Here is a 23,147-nt window from a genome sequence, read left to right on the forward strand (position 1 = left end):
AGCTCCACTTACCATATAGAAGCACTTTGTAGTTCTACAATTACTGACTGTAGTCCATCTGTTTCTATACATGCTTTGTTAGCCCCCTTTCATGCTGTTCTTTAATGGTCAGGACTTTCCCATGACCACTACAGAGTAGGTATTATTTAGGTGGTGGATCATTCTCACCACTGCGATTACACTGACATAGTGGTGGTTTTTTAGTGTATGTTGTGCTGGTATGAGTGGATCAGACACAGCAGCGCTGCTGGAGTTTTTAAACACCAAAAATATCCAGCCAACGGCGCCCCTTGGGCAGCGTCCTGTGACCACTGATGAAGGTCTAGGAGATGACCAACTCAAACAGCAGCAATAGATGAGCGATCGTCTCTGACTTTACATCTACAAGGTGGACCAACTAGGTAAGAGTGTCTAATAGAGTGGACAGTGAGTGGACATGGTATTTAAAAACCACTCATACCAGCACAACACACACTAACACACCACCACCATGTCAGTGTCACTGCAGTGCTGAGACTAATCCCTGCTCTGTGGTGGTTCTGACCATTGAAGAACTGCATGAAAGCAGGCTAAAAAGTTTGTAGAGAATCTGGTGGACTACAGTCAGTAATTGTAGAACTTCAAAATGCTTCTATATGGTAAGTGGAACTGATAAAATGGACAGTGAGTGTAGAAACAAGGAGGTGGTTTTAATGTTATGGCTGATATATATATATATATATATATATACACATATCTACATGGCAGACCTGACGGACGACTGCACTGTGCCAATTGTAAAGTTTGGTGATTGGCATTGGTGAACTACAACAACAAACTCCAGTTAAAACATACAGATTTTAAACATTATACGAATAATAAGCATTTGCATCTCCTCTTAGCTGTGAGGGTGTGTAGCAAATAGATTATACGGAGGCACTAGATGTACGGCATTTGAAAGGGCAAAGGATGAGCTAAGCGCACCGATTGCCATGTTAACACCATCTGTGTGTAAGTGTGTGTGTGTGTGTGTGTGAGCTAGTGACAGAATGGGGCTGCAGACAGGCAACCTGATGGAGCAGTCAGTGCTCGGGCCCAATTACTCATTTTAGAGGTCAGAAAAGACTGGACTCCAGCGACTTCTGTTTTATAATTAATCCTTCAAACAGCCACCAAGGAGGCCTGTCTCCACACACACACACACACACACTAGTATAAAACTACTTTCTTCAGTGCTCCATGTACATGTCAGGTCCTTTATCTCCTGTGTATGATGTTGCGTTAGTTTCAGTCCCCGGCGTGTGGGACAGAGACGTTCATGCCAGTTTGAACCATGAGCTGCGAGAGCTTGTGTTCAGTCAGCATGAAGAGTTACCGTCTAATGAATCTGTAAGTACGGCTCTGCTGTGTAACCAGGGTTAATTTCTGTTAATTACAGAAGCACAATTATCAAGGCTAAATGCTTGGTTATCATATATATTCATGGTTTTGGTGGGTCATGGTGGGTCCATATTCCGAGGTATCACTGGGAGCAGTGCTGTAACCCTCTCTCCGACACAGCCAATCATGTATGTACACTGATCAGCCATAACATTACAACCACCTCCTTGTTTCTACACTCATTGTAGAAGCTCTTTGTCATTCTACAATTACTGACTGCTTTCACCCTGTTCTTCAATGGTCAGGACCCCCACAGGACCACCACAGAGCAGGTATTATTTGGGTGGTGGATCATTCTCAGCACTGCAGTGATACTGACATGGCGGTGGTGTGTTAGTGTGTGTTGTGCTGGTATGAATGGATGAGAAAGCAGCGCTGATGGAGTTTTTAAACACCTCACTGTCACTGCTGGCCTGAGAATAGTCCACCAACCAAAAACATCCAGCCAACATCACCCCATGGGCAGCAACCTGTGACCACTGATGAAGGTCTAGAAGATGACCAACTCAAACAGCAGCAATAGATGAGCGATCGTCTCTGACTTTACATCTACAAGGTGGACCAACTAGGTAGGAGTGTCTAATGGAGTGGACAGTGAGTGGACACGGTATTTAAAAACTCCATCAGCGCTGCTGTGTCTGATCCACTCATACCAGCACAACACACACTAACACACCACCACCATGTCAGTGTCACTGCAGTGCTGAGAATGATCCACCACCTAAATAATACCTGCTCTGTGGTGGTCCTGTGGGGGTCCTGACCATTGAAGAACAGGGTGACAACAGGCTAAAATAAGTATGTAGAGAAACAGATGGACTACAGTCAGTAATTGTAGAACTACAAAAGTGCTTCTATATTGTAAGTGGAGCTGATAAAATGTACGGTGAGTGTAGAAACTAGGCGGTGGTTTTAATGTTATGGCTGATCAGTGTATGTATCTATTTGAAATAACCAATAGCCTGCGTTGGATCATTTTAGAATTGACAAATATTTGAATCGCCCTGCTCAAAAGTGCAAAGGTCAGTAGACGGGCGCTACAGATGATTCCTTTTCAGCTGCTGGGGCTGATCCTGCTTAAAATAAATCCTGCTTGTGGTGAGGAAGCTCCCACCACCACTGACACAAGCTCTGTAAGCACTAGCAGTAAAACCCACTACAACCAACATTCAATATGGATTCAATAAATTTCCCTTAAGCAAGAAGGCAAATAAACGTTTGTTTACCTGTCAAACACAAAAACACTCCAAACTGCACCAAACCAGTGATTTATTATCACTGTGTTCTGTGACACTAATATTAATATTACTTAGCAATCCTGCAGCAAACATTACTATATAAGCTGGACGCTAGGCTTTAGCAAATGAAGATCTACAGAGGCCTGTACTTAAAGAAGAACGATCATCTATAATGCCAAGCAATGGAGGGCACAGAGCCTGAGCATCAGTTTGATCTAATTCTCACAGAAATCATCATTTGTTTCATTTTTTTATTTTGGATCATTAATAATCTGTCTCTGATGCAGTGACTTGTGTTTCTGGTTAGTGAAAATGCTCTATTTTAACTTGTTGTTCAGAAATACTATCATGCACTAACATTTAACAAAGTCCCTAATTCTGCAACGATAGAGATTTCTTTTGGGGAAAGAGACTAAGAGATGAATCATCTTTTATCTCCTTAAACATACTGTTTGTAAAGCACTCATTGGTACTTAGTAGCTACATTCACTTATATGTATGATAGACAAACAGAAGACATGAATTTTACCTTAAAAAAAGTAATATACAGTGGTACCTTGTAACTCAACGTCCCCTAAACTCAAAATTTTTAAAACTTAGCACCCTTTGTTGAGAAATTTGTACCCTTAAACTCAACGTTTCCTTTAAACCCAATGTGTTCAGTTTGTTTTTTAAAAATCTATTTATTTAATTTCAAATAAACAATGAACAGTCGCTTTGTTCAGCGCTCGGCTTGAGTGGTGCAGTAACACGTAATCAGTGCGAATATGAGACGACTGCATTTGTATGAGAGGCCGTGTAGGCCATAATTCTAAGTTGAATTCTCTCACACACACCATCATACTCTCTCACACACACTATCATACTCTCTCACACACACCATCATACTCTCTCACACACACTATCATACTCTCTCACACACACCATCATACTCTCACACACACCATCATACTCTCTCACACACTATCATACTCTCTCACACACACCATCATACTCTCTCACACACACCATCATACTCTCTCACACACACCATCATACTCTCTCACACACACCATCATACTCTCTCACACACACCATCATACTCTCTCACACACACTATCATTCTCTCTCACACACACCATCATACTCTCTCACACACACTATCATACTCTCTCACACACACCATCATACTCTCTCACACACACTATCATACTCTCTCACACACACCATCATACTCTCTCACACACACCATCATACTCTCTCACACACACCATCATACTTTCTCACACACACCATCATACTCTCTCACACACACCATCATACTCTCTCACACACACTATCATACTCTCACACACACCATCATACTCTCTCACACACACTATCATACTCTCTCACACACACCATCATACTCTCTCACACACACTATCATATTCTCTCACACACACCATCATACTCTCTCTCACACACACCATCATACTCTCTCACACACACCATCATACTCTCTCACACACCATCAAGGTGTTAAAAGGAGGCCAGGAAGGAGGACAGGAAGTCAGATTGGCTTACAGCTGTAAGAACAGAGCCTGCACATAAATTGGTCTACAAAAAACATTTAAATCTGGCAGCAGACCTTTTAACAATGACTACACTTTTGTTGAGCTTTGTTGAACTAGCCATGATATTTCTACTTTCTACCTTTTTTACAAGGTCACTTTGGTTTGTGGAAATAAATGGTAATGAGGAGGACATGTTTTACTATTTTTGTCCATCACAATGAGATGCATTTAGAACATTGAAAGGAAAACTGACAGCATGGGACATACCAGCATGATTCTGGAAATATTATTTTGTGAGCTTAATGGATAAACACTGACAACTTTTTACTTTCTTTTAATTAGCCCGCAGTTAGAAGGAGGTGACAGTCAATGAAGTTTGGGTGCACTGGAGGCACATTATGCATGTTTTTGTTCCCTAAAAAATTTATAGGAAAACTCAAGATCAGTAGAAATTAGACATAGGGATATATTTTCTCCAAGATTACCTCCAACAATCAGAACTGGTCATCCTACATAAACAAATTACCTTCGGTTTGTCTCTTGAAATTCGTTGCTAAAGAATAGCTGTATGCTTTGGAATCATCAGGAGGAAATTATACAGGCACAAATAGCAACTTCAAATTGGTTAACTGACGTGTGTGTGTGTGTGAGAGAGAGAGCATACAGCAATGTCTGCGACTTTGGCTGACATTGTTAATAAGATTCTTCAAATCACCCCAAATGCAGATGAAAGGTACGTGCTAGGAGGACAACAGTCTTGCAACATCAGAAAACAGCACTGGCATGCGCTGCAGGTGCTGGACCCAAATGGACATGCCTTCCATCACGGGTGTGCAACTGGCCAAAGAATTTACAATGTTCAAATTCCAAATTAGTTATGGTTATTAGAGTTATTTGTGATAGTAATTAAAACGTCATAATGTATTTCTGATAAATGAAACAATGCAGTAATGTTAAAAAAAACAAAAAAAAACAAAAAAAAACGAGGACACCCCATATAATATTTAGATATTTATTATCAAGTTATGGACAGGTCAGGAAATCACTATTATACTGGTTAACAAAGATCTTGTCCCAAGCAAACAAATGTTTCTTATTTATTGTTGCATGCAGAAACCAAATATTTCAGAACAGTCTCAACAGCAAATAATCTGTCACTCAGGTGGATTAAGGTATCCTTAGTCCTTGTAGTCATACAATGACTGGTGTGGTACTTCTGTGGTCACTAGATGCTGTTGTCGTGTCAACCTCCACACCACTGTCCTCTAAATCTGTGGTGACAAACTAAAAACAAACAAAACAAACACACACAATGCATTTAGAAAATGTTGGGGGTTAGCCTATTGCCAAACCATGAAATCTAAATGCTACAAATGACTTATTATTATTAATAATATGCAATATAAACATACTGCTTACATTATTTTTAAATAACTTACCGTAAATGTGTCATTGTCTAATGTACACTGCCTTTGATGTAAATGTATTGTCAATCATGAAGCCATTTAGTTTCTGGCCCTCGTGCAACTTTGGTGAAACCAGTTTGTTTCCTCATGCCATCAAAAGTTCAATACTGAAATCACAAAAATTGAATTTAGTTTCAAAACCAGTCTATAGCAATTCACCCAATACAATCAAATATTTAGAGAACAGTTACTCAAGAGAGCTTGGTCTCAATCTATAATGAATTACATTTTCTGTAATAAAAGAAAGATAACAAACTTTAATAGTACAAGTGACTAAGTTAGAATGAGCACTGAGACAGATTTTGAAATGTTAGACTGTAAGTCTGTAGCTTTCCATGTGCAGCAGCTTGTTTATGATTGTGTATACAAAATGAATCTATATTTTATTTTACTTATTAAGACCTACATAGGGAAGAGTCCAAAAGTTCCATGTAATTCGACTCGAATGTAGTGACACATTAATGTGGAGCAACTATAGCCATTAAAACGATAAAGTAATTTTATTTATTGTTCTTTAAGAAAGCTTCCAAAACAAAGTTTCTTATAAATGTGCTTTATGAGAACTCACTTACTTAGTTTGGCATTACTAGAACGTTTAAAACGTGTAATTTGCAGACGGTCCCTTACAAAGACGAATATTTATAAAATATCCCAATCTAAACCCGACTCTATCAGAAGCTAAATGAGTTTAATCATGTTTAGTGAACTCACCTGTCCCTGACTCTGGAGCCTCTGTTCTCTGTGGTTGAGGCTGATATGGAGGTCAGCACCTGGCTGATGGTTCGGATATAAAGCTTCACCGCATCTCTTCCTCCGCGGCTGCGTTTAGACTCCTGTCGGGCTGTCGGGTTTAAATCCACATTTCTGACATGGATGTGGCAGCGGTGGAAAAGTTTAAAATGTTAACAGGCCGATGCTCCATTGATTCTCTCTCGGTCCACTATCCTCTCCTATCAGTAATAATGAGGAAGGCGGGACATGTCTGTGAAATCCCGCGTCTTCCACCAATCAGGTACTGAGAATTTAATATTACTTCCGTTTCAATCAAACTCGTTTCCGTATCAATCAAACTCTCTCACACACACTATCATACTCACACACACACACCATCAAACTCTCTCACACATACAACTATTCTTATTCACATGCACTATCATTCTGTCTTACATTCACTATCATTCTGTTCCATAAACATGATTATTTGCATTCACATACACTATTTATTACGCTTACATATAATAATATTCTCTTACACATACAGTAGATCTTTGTTTTACATAGCTATAGTTATATGTGCACGAGAGAATAGTGCTGTGTGTATGAGAGTATAATAGTAAATAAAAGAAAGTGTGATTATAGTTGTAAGTGGGTATTGTAGTATATGTGAAAGAGTATAGTAAACCATGTATGAGAGTATGATGGTGTGTGTGTGAGAGTATGATGGTGTGTGTGAGAGAGTATGATGGTGTGTGTGTGAGAGTATGATGGTGTGTGTGAGAGAGTATGATGGTGTGTGTGTGAGAGTATGATGGTGTGTGTGTGAGAGTATGATGGTGTGTGTGAGAGAGTATGATGGTGTGTGTGTGAGAGTATGATGGTGTGTGTGTGAGAGTATGATGGTGTGTGTGTGAGAGTATGATGGTGTGTGTGAGAGAATTCAACTTAGAATTATGGCCTACACGGCCTCTCATACATTTGTGTGGAATAACTGTTAGATTTATTGTTTCACTTTTAAACTTGTGTTACAGCTTGTGGTTTTGAGGAATTGTGTTTTTATATTATATAATATAATAATATATATAATAATATATATTATATATATATATATATATATTATATATATATATATATATATATATATATATAATATATAGTATATATATATAAGAAAATAAAATGAATAAATATATATATATATATAAATATATATATATAGTTACATCAGTACCACATTCATGCTTTGTAAGTTCAAATAAAAACATACTTACTTAACCTGGCATAGTAAATGACATGTACAGTTTTTTATTTATGTATTATTTTAATTAACATCTGTTTTCAATTCTGGTTAAATTTATTTATTTTTCAAACTCCGGAAACTATCTAAATGCGACAAAAAACCTTGTGCTTAAGAGAAAAAAAAATTGGCAACCTTGGAGGTGTGAACTACTGCATACAGATAATTAAATTTTCATACACAGTCTTTACACCTTTATTATACTTACACATCTTTACACATCTTTTTTTTTTTTTTGGAATCTGCTTTAAGAATTATTATTATTATTATTATTATTATTATTATTACAATGTTATCAGTCATAGTTACATTTATTATTGATTTTTTTTTTTTTTAAACTAAAAGTGCTGAATACATAAAGACATTTCTGAAAAAGGGAAACTGCCTAATGTGACATAAAATGTTAATGCAGGTAAAAAAACTAAAACAAACTGGCAACTTTGGAGGTGTGAACTGCATGCAGATAATTAAATTTTTATACACAGTCTGTTCACCTTTAGTATTTCTTTCATGTTTAGTCCCGTCTTTTTTTGGAAACTCTGCTTTAAGAAATATTATTATTATTATTATTATTATTATTATTTAATTACAATGTTATCATCTTAGTTAAATTGATTATTGACTTTTTTTATTTAAACTAAAAGTGCTGAATACATGAATACATTTCTGAAAAAGGGAAACTACCTAATTGTGACATAAAATGTCAATGCAGGTAAAAAAAAAAAACTGGCAACCTTGGAGGTGTGAACTGTGTGCAGATAATTAAATTTTCATACACGATCTTTGCTTTGAGGAATATTAATATTAATATTATTATTTAATTACAATCTGTTATCAGTCTTAGTTGAATTGATTATTGATTTTTTGGATTTAAACTGAAAGTGCTGAATACATGAATACATTTCTGAAAAAGGAAACTACCTAATTATGACATAAAATGTCATGCTTAAGGTAAAAACTGGCAACCTTGTAGGTGTGAAATGCATGCAGAATAGACATTATTCCTCACACGTCTATTCACTTTTTTTTTAAACTCTGCTTTAAGAAATGCTATTTTTATTATTATTATTATTTGTCTTAGATCATTTTTATAAATCATTTTAACAGTACTTATTTCCACATTGTGCCATTTCCCCCCTCTACACAACAAATCACTATGTAAACATATATGGTGCTAAATGACCATTGTTGTTATTTTTTCTTTTTAATTACAATCTGTTATCAGTCTTAGTTGAAGTTATAATAGATTTTTTGGATTTAAACTGAAAGTGCTGAATACATAAAGAAATTTCTGAAAAAGGAAACTACCTAATTGCGACACAGAACCTTGTGCTTAAGGTAAAAAAACTGGCAACCTTGTAGGTGTGAACTGCATGCGGATAATTACATTTTCACATTATTATTCCTCACACATCTATACACATTTTTTTTAATTCTGCTTTAAGAAATGTTATTATTATTATTATTATTATTATTATTAAAGCATTTTTGTAAGTAATTTTTATCAGTATTTATTTCCATATTGTGCCATCTTTCCCCTCTACACAACAACTCACAATGTAAACATACAGTATATGCTGCTAAATTATTATTCTTTTTTTTTATTTTTTTTTTTTTTTATTACAATTTATAATCAGTCTATAGATTCAAACCTAAAATGCTAACTACATAAAGATATTTCTAAAAAAGGAAACTACCTAATTGCAACACAGAACCTTGTGCTTAAGGTAAAAAACAAACAAACTTGGAGGTGTAAAATGCATGCAGATAATTAAATTTTCATACGCAGTCTTTACACCTTTATTATTCCTCACACATCTATACATGTTATTTTTTGAGGCTTTAAGAAATGTTGTTGTCATGTCATGCAAAAAATGTCATGCTTCAGGTAAAAAACTGGCAACCTTGGAGGTGTGAACTGCATGCAGATAATTACATTTTCATACACAGTCTTTTCACCTTTAGTATTTCTCACATGTCTAGTCACATCTTTTTTTTGGAAACTCGGCTTTAAGAAATATTATTGTTATTTGTATTATTATTATTATTATTGTTATTTTTATTATTATTTTATTGTTATTATTGTTATTATTATTATTATTATTTGTCTTAAAGCATTTTTTACACAAACAAATCACATAATGTCAACATATATGGTGCTGAATTATTATTATTATAATAATAATTCTGATATTTCTAAAAAACACAAATTGTGCTTAAGGGAAAAAACTGGCAACCTTGGAGGTGTGAACTGCATACAGATAATAAAATTTTCAAACACAGTCCTTTCACTGTATTATTCCTCACACGTCTTTATTTTTGGAAACTGCTTTAAGAAATATTATTATTATTATTATTATAATTATTTATTATTGTTATTATTATTATTGTTATTATTATTAATTATTAATTATTTTATTATTATTATTATTAGTAGTAGTAGTAGTAGTAAAATTGTTTGTGCTTAAGTGAGTAAAAAACTGGCAAACTTGGAGGAGTAAAATGCATGCAGATAATTAAATTTTTATAAACAGTCTTTACACCATTATTATTTCTCACACATCTGTAGGGGTGGTTTTGTGTGCAGTAAGCTCTTTCTATTTCAGGAATAAATGGATGTGGGCTTGGTACTTTTTCTGTGCTTTTTCTGTTGTAATAGCATACAGTATTAGGATTACTTGTATTAGTACATATTGTGTGTTTAACCATCTTGTAGCATTTTGTCTAAGATACATTTAATATCGTGTGGCACATGACCTGACCTCCTTCTTATACCTAACAGGTTTGTCTGATCAGATCAGTTAAGCAGCACATTAATCCCATTGTCCCCATATAATTTATAAGAGCATGTTACATTCATGACCTCAGTAATCACCAGACTTAAAAATCACTGGACCTTCAAAGATAATAATAATAATAATAAATACACATAAAAATAAAGTTAGAATGTATTTCTAAAGCTCATCTAGAGAGAAACAGTGTCCATAGTCATTAGTTTCTTGGTACTTATTTTACCCCTCCCATGTAGATGGGCATTAGGAATACTGTATGAGGACTAATCAAGAAATTCATAATCATGAAGCTTGTTATCACCCACTGAATTACCGTGATCAGTGACCTGTTAAGAGCAATTTCCTTTTGCTTAAGTGCTCCGGTTTAAATTGCCAACATCCACCCCTGCACAAGTCCTAACAGTTATTATTTAAACACACAGTAAACCTTTATATTTATGACGTAAATATTCAAAATCTGTAAATATTTAATACTTCTTATTCAGCTCATTCTAAATCCATACCCAGGGACTAATAAAGGTGGAAACATAAAAGAGTAGAGCTTTATTTCTTATCATTACATCTCTTACCAAGAGCATACCTGTATAAGTGATACAATTGGACGTGTGGTTGGTTGTTTTTAAGCTTACAGCGTCCCCTGTTGTCCACTAAAGGAACTCTGAAGAACACAGTAACTCATGCTGCTCAGTTTAAGCAGAAAGGATCTCAAAACTTCTCACGTCTAAAACTCTTTAAATTAGTGAGCAGTGGAATGTGGAAATTCATCAACCAAGTGAGAATTTTAAATACTGAAGAGTTAGTCAGCTTTTTTTGTGGACTGTTTCTAACATGTCTTCTTTTATTTAACCACTACTTTAATTCAGCTTCATTTTTTTTCTAAAATTGATTCTAAAATTGGTTAATAATATAATAATAATTACTATTAATTATACATTTAATTATTTTGCCATATTTCCTTTTTACCCAACCAATCACATTATGTAAACAAATAAGGTACGTTATTCTTTAATTAACTAGGGTTAAAGAAAAGCCATCCTGCATGGCATCCCTCAACAGGATTTTGCTTCACTTATTTTATTTATTTATTTATTTTATTTGATTCATTTATTTTTTAACCACTACTTTTGTTCAGCTTATTTTTTCTAACATTGATTTATAAAATTATTATTATTATTATTATTATTATTATTATTATGAATTTCATTATATATTTTGCCATCTTTCCTCTCTACACAACAAATCACATAATGTAAACATATATGGTACTGAATAATTCTTTAATCGATTAGGGTTTAATAAAAGTCATCTTGCACTTTTTTGCTTCAGTTGTTTTACTCTTTTTATTTATTCATATGTTTGATTCATTTATGTATTTATTTTTTTGTGGACAGTCTACCATGTCTTCTTTTTTAATTACTACTTTTGTTCAGCTTAATCTTTCTAAAGTTGATGTATAAAAATTATTATTATTATTTATAGTGCCATCTTTCCGCTCTACACAGCAAATCACATAATGTAAACATATATGGTACCAAACAATTATTTAATTAATTAGGGTTTAGAAAAGTCATCTTGCATAGCATCACTCAACAGGACTTTTTTTGCTTCACTAATTTTACTTATTTTATTTATTTATAAATTTATTTATTTAATTTATATATTTTTCTGTGGACAGTCTAAAGTATCTTCTTTTTTTTAACTACTACTTTTGTTTAGCTTAATTAAATTGATTGATAAAATTATTATTATTAATTTAATTATATATTTTGCCATCTTTCCCCTCTACACAACAGATCACATAATTTAAACATATATGATAGTAAATAATTATTTAATTAATTAGGATTTGATAAAAGCCATCTTGCATGACATCACTCAACAGGTCTTTTTTTCTTTATTTATTTATTTATATCTTCTTTTTTAACCACTACTTTTGTTCAGCTTATTTCTTTCTAAAATTGATTTATAAAAATTATTATTATTATTATTATTAATTAATTAGGGTTCAATAAAAGCTGTCTTCCATGGCATCACTTAACAGGTCTTTTTTTGATTTGCTTATTTTATATACTTATTTTATTTATTTATTTAATAATAATTATTATTATTTATAAATTTAATTTCCATATTTTATGTATTCATTTATATATTTATTTATTTTGTGGGACATCAGGACTTTTTTGCTTTATTTATTTTACTTTATGTATTTATTTATTTATTTATTTTTTGTGGACAGTTTCTACCATGTCTTTTTTTTTAACCACTTTCTTTTAGCTGAATTAAAAATAAAAATATTATTAAAATTATTATTTATTATTATTTTTTTATTAATATTATTTAATTATTTATTGTGCCACCTTTCCTCTCTATACAACAAATCACATAATGTAAACATATATGTTACTGAATAATTCTTAATTAGGGTTTAAAAAAGCCATGTCAATAATAAAAAGAAATATGTGGTTCCTTTTTCTGTCCGTTTTCTTTCTTTTTTCATCTTTCATTCACTTTTTCTCCATTTCCGTGTCTAATTAAAGCACAGTCTGGGCTAATATTACTGAAATTCTCTTAAATTACATTTGACATCTAATTTTCCTAATGCTATTTTTTACCCATTTTTCTCTTCCTCTTAAGTTTCAGCATTCGCTTGCAGGCTGTGCTAAAAAGACCAGACAGTTTGATTCCCCATTCTCTATATGTCTGGGTTATTAATTAAAAGTCATCTTATTCTGTTATGAACCTGCAAATCCCCTGACAGTAACAGGAAGGGCCTGGAGGTGCTCGACTTGCCCGCACGGATCCTTCTATAACCTCTGCTTCTTATCACGTGATATGCAGAGTCACACTGACGCCTGGATGTAGATGCCAGCTTGTCCCAAGACCATGAAGGCAGTGAATAACAAAAGAATCTAATTTCCTCCCCAATGAACCTGGTTTAATTAAAAAAGCTTGTCAGAGGTGGGTGATTTCAGGCAGGAGGCTGGAGGAGATGGAACCCGCTCTCTTTTTTTACTTTCTTTCCTCTCTGTGGTGTCCGGAGGAATTGATGGGGGGTTTAGTCGGCTGCGCTTATTTACAGAGCACAGCGCCTGGGGGACTGAAGCGTGGAGTTTTTCCTCCTTTATTTGTCTCTTGTTCCCAAAGGCGAGAAGCACTTCACCCTGATGGAGGACAGTTAAGGGAAATGGTTGTGGTGTGAGCTTTTCACTAGGCAGAACCATAAACCCATGTCAGTTTTTCTCTTGCTATAGAGTTTAGCATGTTCTTCACATGTCTCACACCATCTCACTGTTTTAGGTAACTCTCCATCGGATGAGTCGGAGGAGAGGGATAAGGAAGCACGTGCTCTCACCTACCCAGCCTATATCGCCAGCCTGCTGGACTCGGGTTCTAAGCGCCTGGCAGCGGGAGTGCGCATGGACTGCAGCAGCCAGGGACAGTGCCCACCCTCATGCCATCTATGCCATATGAGTCCTGGGACACCACGGCCCGCAGAGCCTGTACTGCTCCAGATCACCAAGACAGCACCGATCTACGAGCTGGTCAACAACAACGAAACCTACCAGGTGTGTGTTTGTATAGGTCTGAAAACCTATGTCATCCTACATGCTGTCTAAATTCTTTGATACCTTAAAATGCTGCCAAAACTGACTGAATAATGAGGAAGCATCCGATGAAGGGGTGAAGGCAATCCCAGCATTCAGTGTGGCACAACTTTTCTTACACAAGTTCTTTATAAATGTATATAGGTGTACAAGTGTCATTTATTGGCAAATTCGGGCTCGTCAGCATTTTCAGTAACAAGTAATCTAACGCGTTACTATTTCCAATCCAGTAATCAGATTAACGTTACTTATCCAAGTTACTGTGCGTTACTATTTTTGCAACTCGGGGAGTGACGTGTGCAAGTGCAACTCTGGCCTATGCGACAATTAAGTCACGAGCTGCGTCCGGAATCGCATACTTACAGAGTATGCACTAGATTGGAGGAAGTATGCACTACTCGGCCGGTAAAGAAGTACATACTTTCAGTACAGAAGTATGCAGTATGCACACAACACCGCTACGTACTACACGTGGGGACGTGATGACGTAATATCACCATAGTTACAGACTCATTACAAACCCCACTCGCCAAAATTTTGGATATTTATCGTCTTTTAGTTATTTATTTGTCTCAAAAATTTTTATTTTATTTATCTTACTCACACTTGTGAACAGAGGACTTAGTTTTCCGCGTCTTTCTTGTTTCTTATTCCGCTTCAATCGCCTACGCAGCTCCAGTTGCATTACGGCAGCTGCTGAATGTAACTAATAAAGTAACTTGTAATCTAACTTAGTTACTTTTAAAATCAAGTAATCAATAAAGTAACTAAGTTACTTTTAAAATCAAGTAATCAATAAAGTAACTAAGTTACTTTTTAAAGGTAACTATGCCATCACTGCTCGTCAGTGACATTTTAACCGTTTTCAGTACACGTAGGGAGATGTTTGCTGGCATGGTTTGAATGGCCTGAGGCTAACTGTGTTAGCTTAGTAAGCGAAAACCGCAGTGACGTAATCATCGTAATCGTTGTCTAAGTAGTGCATATAAATAATCTACCTTATAAGTTCAATGTCTTATTAGAATCCTCTTTATTTAGGCAGCTGCCCAGGTAGGCAGCAAGGCAGCTCATTAATAATCACCTACTTGTGGGGTCTATCAGTATATATATATATATACATATTAGGGCTGTCACACAATTACATTTTTAACCGAGATTAATCGCGATTAATCGACTGCAAAAATAACTAAGCAAAATTTGAACAGTTATGCACATTTTTTTTGCAAGAACATTATGTGGCAAAAGCGAGGAACTGAAAACAGGCGCTCAGGGTTTTACAATGAACCATTTCTAGGTGCGACACGTATAACGTCATGTAGACCCACATCGTTCACTATGTTAAAGCGTATACAGTCCATTGCCATCCATTTAACACCAGTGTTTGTAATGTTCCCACGACGTGTTTAGTTCATGCGCTTTCCATCCAAATTCCTCTAAAATAAAGTTGAAATAAAGACTGAGTCTGAGCTCATTTAGCCTGTAACGAGTTTTCATGCGCTCAGACAACTGACGAGACAAATGCGTGCTCTGATCCAAGATGATATTGAAGCATCAATTAATAACTGTAATTTGTCTGGAGATTATCTTTTTTGAAAACAAAAATTATTATTTAAAAACACGCTATATTTCGCAATATGTAGCAGGAGCAGCTCCAGTACTTTGTAACTCACGACCGCAAATGGGTAAAAGACCTGTGTTATCGCTATACAGTATAAACACAATGTTGCTGTGTTAAAGCAGCACAAATTACCACAGTGACGTGTGTTTAAAATGGTACAAACATAGCCCAAAAATCGTTTGATTAAAAATGTTATTCTCTATTAATTTTTTTAATTAACGCAATTGACGACAGCCATAATTAATATATATATACAGTGTATCACAAAAGTGAGTACACCTTTCACATTTCTGCAAATATTTCATTATATCTTTTCATGGGACAACACTATAGACATGAAACTTGGATATAACTTAGAGTAGTCAGTGTACAACTTGTATAGCAGTGTAGATTTACTGTCTTCTGAAAATAACTCAACACACAGCCATTAATGTCTAAATAGCTGGCAACATAAGTGAGTACACCCCACAGTGAACATGTCCAAATTGTGCCCAAATGTGTCGTTGTCCCTCCCTGGTGTCATGTGTCAAGGTCCCAGGTGTAAATGGGGAGCAGGGCTGTTAAATTTGGTGTTTTGGGTACAATTCTCTCATACTGGCCACTGGATATTCAACATGGCACCTCATGGCAAAGAACTCTCTGAGGATGTGAGAAATAGAATTGTTGCTCTCCACAAAGATGGCCTGGGCTATAAGAAGATTGCTAACACCCTGAAACTGAGCTACAGCATGGTGGCCAAGGTCATACAGCGGTTTTCCAGGACAGGTTCCACTCGGAACAGGCTTCGCCAGGGTCGACCAAAGAAGTTGAGTCCACGTGTTCGGCGTCATATCCAGAGGTCGGCTTTAAAAAATAGACACATGAGTGCTGCCAGCATTGCTGCAGAGGTTGAAGACGTGGGAGGTCAGCCTGTCAGTGCTCAGACCATACGCCGCTCACTGCATCAACTCGGTCTGCATGGTCGTCATCCCAGAAGGAAGCTGACGCACAAGAAAGCCCGCAAACAGTTTGCTGAAGACAAGCAGTCCAAGAACATGGATTACTGGAATGCCCTGTGGTCTGACGAGACCAAGATAAACTTGTTTGGCTCAGATGGTGTCCAGCATGTGTGGCGGCGCCCTGGTGAGAAGTACCAAGACAACTGTATCTTGCCTACAGTCAAGCATGGTGGTGGTAGCATCATGGTCTTGGGCTGCATGAGTGTTGCTGGCACTGGGGAGCTGCGGTTCATTGAGGGAAACATGAATTCCAATATGTACTGTGACATTCTGAAACAGAGCATGATCCCCTCCCTTCGAAAACTGGGCCTCATGGCAGTTTTCCAACAGGATAACGACCCCAAACACAACCTCCAAGATGACAACTGCCTTGCTGAGGAAGCTGAAGGTAAAGGTGATGGACTAAACCCAATTGAGCACCTGTGGCGCATCCTCAAGTGGAAGGTGGAGGAGTTCAAGGTAACATCCACCAGCTCCGTGATGTCATCATGGAGGAGTGGAAGAGGATTCCAGTAGCAACCTGTGCAGCTCTGGTGAATTCCATGCCCAGGAGGGTTAAGGCAGTGCTGGATAATAATGGTGGTCACCCAAAATATTGACACTTTGGGCACAATTTGGACATGTTCACTGTGGGGTGTACTCACTTATGTTGCCAGCCATTTAGACATTAATGGCTGTGTGTTGAGTTATTTTCAGAAGACAGTAAATCTACACTGCTATACAAGTTGTACACTGACTACTCTAAGTTATATCCAAGTTTCATGTCTATAGTGTTGTCCCATGAAAAGATATAATAAATTATTTGCAGAAATGTGAGGGGTGTACTCACTTTTGTGATACACTGTATATATACCTGAATATAAGCTACTAATAATAATTATTATCCTTTATAATTCCATATTGTACTTCTAGCCATCACCATGAATGTAATGCTACTTTAATACCAGAGTAAGATACAAACAATTCTGGCATGTGACTTTCACACCTCTCTTTCACATTGTCGTTGGCAATGACAGGCTCTGCAGGAGGCCATGATGAGCATGTTGTGGTGCTCGGGAAAAGGTGACGTCATCGATGACTGGTGCCGCTGTGATTCAAATGCCTTCGGTACCGACGGACTGCCGACTTGTGCGCCGCTTCCCCAGGCCATGTAAGATACAGAAAAGCAGCTAGTGTAATGGAACACAAGAGTCTGTTGTTTATTAAGCTCTGATCAGTGATATAGCTGCACCTTAAATCATGTTAAGATTGCTCATGACAATATTAATGATATATTATATTAAACAAATGATCTTATATGCTCTATGTTCAGGCTCAGACTCTCTCAGGCGTATGAACCCAGCAACTCACTGGTCATTGTGGAATGGAATCATACAGAGCCACCAATTGGAGTGCGCATTGTTGATTATCTTATCAGCCAGGAGAAAATAACAGAGAGAACCGACCACACCAAAGTCGAGACAGGTAAAGCATGTAATCACTTATATGATTTTTATTACTACTAACTACACTCCACAATCCACTTACCATATAGGAGCACTTTGTAGTTCTACAATTACTGACTGTAGTCCATCTGTTTCTCTGTATGCTTTGTTAGCCCCCTTCCATGCTGTTCTTCAATGGTCAGGACCCCCACAGGACCACTACAGAGCAGATATTATTTAGGTGGTGGATCATTCTCAGCACTGCAGTGACACTGACATGGTGGTGGTGTGTTAGTGTGTGTTGTGCTGGTATGAGTGGATCAGACACAGCAGTGCTGCTGGAGCTTTTAAATACCATGTCCAGTCACTGTCCATCTCTATTAGACACTCCTACCTAGTTGGTCCACCTTGTAGATGTAAAGTCAGAGCTCATCTATTCCTGCTGTTCGAGTTGGTCATCTTCTAGACCTTCATCAGTGGTCACAGGACGCTGCCCATGGGGCGCTGTTGGCTGGATATTTTTGGTTGGTGGACTATTCTCAATCCAGCAGGGACATTGAGGTGTTTAAAAACTCCATCAGCACTGCTGTGTCTGATCCACTCATACCAGCACAACACACACTAAAACACCACCACCATGTCAGTGTCACTGCAGTGCTGAGAATGATCCACCACCCAAATAATACCTGCTCTGTGGTGGTCCTGTGGGGGTCCTGACCATTGAAGAACAGCATGAAAGGGGGCTAACAAAGCATGCAGAGAAACAGATGGACTACAATCAGTAATTTTAGAACTACGAAGTGCTTCTATATAGTAAGTAGAGCTTAGGTGGTTGTAATGTTATGGCTGATTGGTGTACAGTGTATCACAAAAGTGAGTACACCCCTCACATTTCTGCAGATATTTAAGTATATCTTTTCAATGGACAACACTGACAAAATGACACTTTGACACAATGAAAAGTAGTCTGTGTGCAGCTTATATAACAGTGTAAATTTATTCTTCCCTCAAAATAACTCAATATACAGCCATTAATGTCTAAACCACCAGCAACAAAAGTGAGTACACCCCTTAGTGAAAGTTCCTGAAGTGTCAATATTTTGTGTGGCCACCATTATTTCCCAGAACTGCCTTAACTCTCCTGGGCATGGAGTTTACCAGAGCTTTACAGGTTGCCACTGGAATGCTTTTCCACTCCTCCATGACGACATCACGGAGCTGGCGGATATTCGAGACTTTGCGCTCCTCCACCTTCCGCTTGAGGATGCCCCAAAGATGTTCTATTGGGTTTAGGTCTGGAGACATGCTTGGCCAGTCCATCACCTTTACCCTCAGCCTCTTCAATAAAGCAGTGGTCGTCTTAGAGGTGTGTTTGGGGTCATTATCATGCTGGAACACTGCCCTGCGACCCAGTTTCTGGAGGGAGGGGATCATGCTCTGCTTCAGTATTTCACAGTACATATTGGAGTTCATGTGTCCCTCAATGAAATGTAACTCCCCAACACCTGCTGCACTCATGCAGCCCCAGACCATGGCATTCCCACCACCATGCTTGACTGTAGGCATGACAGACTTATCTTTGTACTCCTCACCTGATTGCAGCCACACATGCTTGAGACCATCTGAACCAAACAAATTAATCTTGGTCTCATCAGACCATAGGACATGATTCCAGTAATCCATGTCCTTTGTTGACATGTTTTCAGCAAACTGTTTGCGGGCTTTCTTGTGTAGAGACTTCAGAAGAGGCTTCCTTCTGGGGTGACAGCCATGCAGACCAATTTGATGTAGTGTGCGGCGTATGGTCTGAGCACTGACAGGCTGACCCCCCACCTTTTCAATCTCTGCAGCAATGCTGACAGCACTCCTGCGCCTATCTTTCAAAGACAGCAGTTGAATGTGACGCTGAGCACGTGCACTCAGCTTCTTTGGACGACCAACGCGAGGTCTGTTCTGAGTGGACCCTGCTCTTTTAAAACGCTGGATGATCTTGGCCACTGTGCTGCAGCTCAGTTTCAGGGTGTTGGCAATCTTCTTGTAGCCTTGGCCATCTTCATGTAGCGCAACAATTCATCTTTTAAGATCCTCAGAGAGTTCTTTGCCATGAGGTGCCATGTTGGAACTTTCAGTGACCAGTATGAGAGAGTGTGAGAGCTGTACTACTAAATTGAACACACCTGCTCCCTATGCACACCTGAGACCTAGTAACACTAACGAGTCACATGACATTTTGGAGGGAAAATGACAAGCAGTGCTCAATTTGGACATTTAGGGGTGTAGTCTCTTAGGGGTGTACTCACTTTTGTTGCCGGTGGTTTAGACATTAATGGCTGTATATTGAGTTATTTTGAGGGAAGAATAAATTTACACTGTTATATAAGCTGCACACAGACTACTTTTCATTGTGTCAAAGTGTCATTTTGTCAGTGTTGTCTCATGAAAAGATATACTTAAATATCTGCAGAAATGTGAGGGGTGTACTCACTTTTGTGATACACTGTATGTACAGTGTATCACAAAAGTGAGTACACCCCTCACATTTCTGCAAATATTTTATTATATCTTTTCATGGGACAACACTATAGACATGAAACTTGGATATAACTTAGAGTAGTCAGTGTACAGCTTGTATAGCAGTGTAGATTTACTGTCTTCTGAAAATAACTCAACACACAGCCATTAATGTCTAAATAGCTGGCAACATAAGTGAGTACACCCCACAGTGAACATGTCCAAATTGTGCCCAAATGTGTCGTTGTCCCTCCCTGGTGTCATGTGTCAAGGTCTCAGGTGTAAATGGGGAGCAGGGCTGTTACATTTGGTGTTTTGGGTACAATTCTCTCATACTGGCCACTGGATATTCAACATGGCACCTCATGGCAAAGAACTCTCTGAGGATGTGAGAAATAGAATTGTTGCTCTCCACAAAGATGGCCTGGGCTATAAGAAGATTGCTAACACCCTGAAACTGAGCTACAGCAAGGTGGCCAAGGTCATACAGCGGTTTTCCAGGACAGGTTCCACTCGGAACAGGCTTCGCCAGGGTCGACCAAAGAAGTTGAGTCCACGTGTTCGGCATCATATCCAGAGGTTGGCTTTAAAAAATAGACACATGAGTGCTGCCAGCATTGCTGCAGAGGTTGAAGACGTGGGAGGTCAGCCTGTCAGTGCTCAGACCATACGCCGCACACTGCATCAACTCGGTCTGCATGGTCGTCATCCCAGAAGGAAGCTGACGCACAAGAAAGCCCGCAAACAGTTTGATGAAGACAAGCAGTCCAAGAACATGGATTACTGGAATGCCCTGTGGTCTGACGAGACCAAGATAAACTTGTTTGGCTCAGGAATCATGGACTTGGGCTGCATGAGTGTTGCTGGCACTGGGGAGCTGCAGTTCATTGAGGGAAACATGAATTCCAACATGTACTGTGACATTCTGAAACAGAGCATGATCCCCTCCCTTCGAAAACTGGCAGTTTTCCAACAGGATAACGACCCCAAACACAACCTCCAAGATGACAACTGCCTTGCTGAGGAAGCTGAAGGTAAAGGTGATGGACTAAACCCAATTGAGCACCTGTGGCGCATCCTCAAGTGGAAGGTGGAGGAGTTCAAGGTGTCTAACATCCACCAGCTCCGTGATGTCATCATGGAGGAGTGGAAGAGGATTCCAGTAGCAACCTGTGCAGCTCTGGTGAATTCCATGCCCAGGAGGGTTAAGGCAGTGCTGGATAATAATGGTGGTCACACAAAATATTGACACTTTGGGCACAATTTGGACATGTTCACTGTGGGGTGTACTCACTTATGTTGCCAGCCATTTAGACATTAATGGCTGTGTGTTGAGTTATTTTCAGAAGACAGTCAATCTAAACTGCTATACAAGTTGTACACTGACTACTCTAAGTTATATCCAAGTTTCATGTCTATAGTGTTGTCCCATGAAAAGATATAATAAAATATTTGCAGAAATGTGAGGGGTGTACTCACTTTTGTGATACACTGTATATATAAAATGAATTACTTACTATATTATATTATTAAGTATATTATTTTTAGTATTTATTATTTTAATATCTTAGGCTCTTGCTGAGGGCCTATAGGGACCTGACGGTTCCTCTCTGATGTATACACATGTAAATGCAAATGAACTTCTAAGCATTTAACTTTTACAATCCTCTTAAAATGTATATATTTTTTTTGTAACCACTGATTTTAGTGGTTATGACCACTAGATAGTGCTGTTACTATAAAGCCTGAAGGTCTAAATGGTGTTGTTTTAAGGTTACACCCTATTAGTAGAAAATCTAAACAATCTGAATTTGTCAAGCAGTTTAAACTACATCATTGCATTTATTTATCTAAGTTTTTACTCTTTTTAAATAGTATGCTTCGTAAACACATGACAAAATTACTGACCTCTCTAAAATGTGTGTATTTGCACGACCTTTACATTACACTTTGCTCACAAATGGACAAATTTGCCATTTTGATGGACCAGGTTTAGTTAAGAAGAATGTACATCATCCACAGGACAATTAGCGACAACCTTATCTATTACTGTGTCCTAGGGGTGGGCGATATAATATCGTTCTCGATAATACCGGTATAGTTGTAAACTTGATATGATTTTTGCCATATCGCGATATTGTTAGCAAACGTGCGTCACTCGCTCTCAAGCGCGTGACAGTGAAATAATGGCGAAGTGTGGAAGTTTTTCGGATACAGAAGGTCAGACTCCAAACAAACTACTGTAATTTGCAAAACGTGCGAAAATACTGTAACGACAAAAGGTGGCAAAACATCAAAATTATTTTACCACCTAAAGCAAAAGCACCCGCGTGAGTCCGAGAATGATGTGAGGCCAAAAACTGTGTCAGTGAACGAACACGCCAAACCTAACAATGAAACGACTCTTTTCGGACGAATTATTAATTGGAATCGAATCAGAAAACTGTGCTCTTATCTGTGTTAAAGATTCATTCGTGTTGCTGACTCTGTGGGCAAAACAACTCCGGTTCATGAGATTCAGATGTAT

General features: G+C 37.6%; 1 protein-coding gene and 1 long non-coding RNA gene across 5 annotated transcripts in view; one reads left to right on the plus strand and one right to left on the minus strand.

Moving 5' to 3' along the window:
• astn1 (astrotactin 1) overlaps positions 1-23,147 on the plus strand; it is a 427,949-nt gene that overhangs the window by 367,426 nt on the left and 37,376 nt on the right. For all 4 annotated transcript variants that reach the window (XM_062993914.1, XM_062993915.1, XM_062993916.1 and 1 more), the window contains 3 exons: positions 13,762-14,030; positions 17,702-17,835; positions 17,998-18,149. In XM_062993914.1, the coding sequence (XP_062849984.1) occupies positions 13,762-14,030; positions 17,702-17,835; positions 17,998-18,149 (555 nt within the window). The remainder of the gene's footprint in view (positions 1-13,761; positions 14,031-17,701; positions 17,836-17,997; positions 18,150-23,147) is intronic.
• Positions 5,191-6,682, minus strand: LOC134312185 (uncharacterized). Its single transcript, XR_010011511.1, has 3 exons — positions 6,370-6,682; positions 5,632-5,765; positions 5,191-5,476 (listed from the first exon to the last, which is right to left on the minus strand). It is a non-coding gene; the product is annotated as an uncharacterized LOC134312185 (long non-coding RNA).

The sequence above is a fragment of the Trichomycterus rosablanca genome, chromosome 4, assembly GCF_030014385.1.
Source record: "Trichomycterus rosablanca isolate fTriRos1 chromosome 4, fTriRos1.hap1, whole genome shotgun sequence".
Taxonomy (NCBI): Eukaryota; Metazoa; Chordata; class Actinopteri; order Siluriformes; family Trichomycteridae; genus Trichomycterus; species Trichomycterus rosablanca.